Raw genomic sequence first — 3,287 nt, 5'->3', positions numbered from 1 at the left:
AGAGGTGAGAGGACGTCAGGTTTCCCTGCTGGAGCTTCCTGCCTTGTATGGAAAACCTCAGGAGGAAGTGATGGAGGAATCACTCAGGTGTATCTCCCTCTGTGATCCTGAGGGCGTCCATGCCTTCATCCTGGTCCTTCCTGTGGGTCCCCTCACTGATGAAGACAAGGGAGAGTTAGAGACCATCCAGAACTCATTCAGCTCTCCAGTCAATGACTTCACCATGATTCTGTTCACTGTGGAGTCAGATCCTGCAGCTCCAGCTGTTGTTGACTTTATAAGAAAGAACAGAGACATCCAGGAGCTGCTTCAGAGCTGTGGAGGAAGATCTGTTGTTCTCAACGTCAAGGACAAACAGCAGATCTCTGAGGTGTTGGAGGCTGTGGACAAGATGAGAGTTGAAGGATCTGAAAGCTTTAGAAAGGAAATGTTCACCAGGGCTCTGAGTGATAAAGGTGCAAGGCCAGACATTGAAGACAGAAGATTTCAAGCTGAAAGTAAAGATGTAAAAGTGCAGAATATAAAGACAGAGCCTCTGAGGATGGTGCTGATCGGGAAGACTGGCAGTGGGAAGAGTGCTGCTGGAAACACCATTTTAGGTCAAGAACATTTTAAATCTAAAGCCAGCCAGAGATCAGTGACCAAGATCTGCCAAAAAGAAACAGGAGAGATTGATGGACGACCTGTCGTTGTGGTCGACACCCCCGGCTTGTTTGACACAGCTAAAACAATGTCCAATGAGGAAGTTGAACACGAGCTTGTGAAATGCCTCAGCATGTTGTCTCCTGGACCTCATGTTATTTTACTGGTGATGTCAATCGGCTGCTTTACACTGGAAGAAAAAAGGACTGTTGAAATTATCAAGGAAATTTTTGGTGAAAATTCCGGACATTTCATCATCGTTCTGTTCACCAGAGGAGATGATCTGAACAATCAGTCAGTTGGAAGCTACATAGAAGAAGAGTGTGAGGACTTTGTTAAAAATCTAATTGAAGAGTGTGGAGGGAGATACCACGTCTTCAATAACAAAGATAAGACAAATCGTACACAAGTCAGTCAGCTGCTGAACAAGGTTGAGACATTGGTGAGAGAAAATGGTGGTGGATGCTACAGCACAGAGCTGCTAAATATTGAAAAAGATATTCAGAAGATTTTGAAAGACATAGAAGAGATGCAGAGAGAGAAGGAGGACCTTGAAAGAAAATATGAGAATGAAATGGAGGTGCTGAAAGGAAAAATAGAAACACAGGCTTCTGAAATGAAACAGGAAAGAGCGAAACTGGAAAAAGATAAGCAGAGAAATTACCATGTTAATAAAACAATGGAGAAAGAAATGATGAAGCTCAGAGAGGAAATGGAGAACCTGAAGAAAAAACAAGAAAAACACATGAAAGAATTGAAATGTGCAAATAAAAACAAGTGCAATATCCAATGATAATGCTGGCCACTGCCTGGTCTGTTTGCATTGTCATGTTAAGAGTGTAACATCACTTAATATTAGTGTATATGAGGTGGATAGTAACTAAGTACATTTACTCAGGTACTAGATACTAAAGTATAATTTTCTGCTTGTACTCCCATATTTCTATTTTGTACTTCTATTTTCTGCTACTTTATACTTCTACTAGGAACATGAGGGACTGCCTGAGATTAGTCAGGAGTGAAGATGACTACAACACAAAGTCTGCCAGCTGACTTGCAGTAATTGCTTGTTTCATCTTTGTTTGTATTTCTTTTCTTCTTAAACACCAAAGCAAATTCCTTGTCTATTGAAAACCTACTTGGCAATAAACCATATTCCAATTCTTATTCTGATTTTTACAAGCAACAGAGGCCAATATTAGAGTTAGTATCAAATGGCTAACTAATGGTGTCCTCCTCAGAAACATAGACACTAAGAAGCCTGCAACTCTTTGGACTTAACAAAGCACCAGAAAGGACCTCTCTCCTTTCATGGACTGGGTCACGTTAACTGGACTTAACCTAGCATAACATAGCACAGCACAGTTAGGCACAGGACTGTTCAACCTTCGTCAATATACTGTACATGTATTTGTTTGGTTAATGTACCCACTGAGATTTATATGATGTCTGTTCATTTGTAGTACATCGAGGACTTGGTCTTGCGTGTGACTAACCTCTCTTTTAACATGGCGCTTGTAACCAATGTGAATTAAGATTGTGAATGAAGAAACACACTGTCTCTTGAAGGGATATGTTATGTTTGCGACTGTATGCATTGTATGATTAAAAAGGCAAATCAGCCTTAAACTGATGATTATGATTGTTTATGAACATTGTGACCCTGATTGCCATTTGAGATTGCAGAATGATGTACAGGGACAGACAAGAAAGTACAAGTATGACATATTTAGATAACAGGTTCAGGTCAGAGTGGTGTGAAGAGAGAAGAGGCGGAGTGACCCTGTTACACAGAGAATGTGTGTATGAGAATGAATGTCTGAAACAAGGAAGGACTGCACTCTAATTAGACAGGCGAGACGAGCAGGGTGGTCCAGAGCTCTGTAAGCAATCTCAAACTTATATGCTTGACTATACTTTAAATAAATTAGACGTTTTAAACTTTGAAACTGTGTCCTGCATACTTCATCAAACGAACACGCGAGTCCGGTTTTGCTGCAAAATAATGGTGGACTCAACACTCTATCACATCACATGTGGTCCCAGCAGCCATCATTGATCTTCTTTGTGGTTTCCTTTGGTTACCTTTCACACCACCATTTTGAATCAGCCGTTTTGAGTATTTTGTCTCGGTCTGTTTCCGCACAGACACACACACACCTGTACATACTACTTTTGTTAGAATAGACATTGCATGTTTTTACTTTTGTTATCTTTTTAATAAATGTCTTTCACTAAAGGCTAACTGCTGGTCTGTGTAATGTTGGTGAATGTTTCCAGCCTCTCCTCTGCAGAACTGTAAATCCTTCAACTTTAACTGACTATTGATACGATCATTTTGGTCAAAGTTATTTATGAATCAGTTCCAGATTAATCCCTGTTTATGGTTGTGCCCCAATGAACTTGGTCATCATGAAATATTCGTTATGTAAACTATTTATTCATATATATATATATTGCCTTTAAAAAATCATATATCCTCATAAAATACAATTAATTGATAGATATTAACCCAGTAACCCTAACCAGTAATTCCAGTAATTGAATACATAAAGTTTACACACATTAAGACAAATATCTAATCTCATATCAAAAAATGTTCAGTATGTCCTTGGTTTAAATAGTTTACATTTTAAGTATAGTTG

The 3,287-nt window shown here is 39.2% G+C and overlaps 1 protein-coding gene across 1 annotated transcript; it reads left to right on the top strand.

The window, feature by feature from the left end:
- Positions 1 to 7: 7 nt before the first annotated feature.
- Positions 8 to 2,881, top strand: LOC111651319 (GTPase IMAP family member 8-like; the record flags this gene model as incomplete). Its single annotated transcript, XM_023401303.2, has 1 exon — positions 8 to 2,881. A coding segment is annotated over one exon (1,428 nt), but the record flags the coding sequence as incomplete, so codon positions are not given.
- Positions 2,882 to 3,287: the final 406 nt, after the last annotated feature.

Source organism: Seriola lalandi, unplaced genomic scaffold (assembly GCF_002814215.2).
Source record: "Seriola lalandi dorsalis isolate HSWRI2012SDOR001 ecotype SW California unplaced genomic scaffold, Sedor1 jcf7180002053579, whole genome shotgun sequence".
NCBI classification, from domain to species: Eukaryota; Metazoa; Chordata; class Actinopteri; order Carangiformes; family Carangidae; genus Seriola; species Seriola lalandi.
Note: the sequence above shows the minus strand (reverse complement) of the source record. Positions and strands in the feature narration are given on the sequence as shown.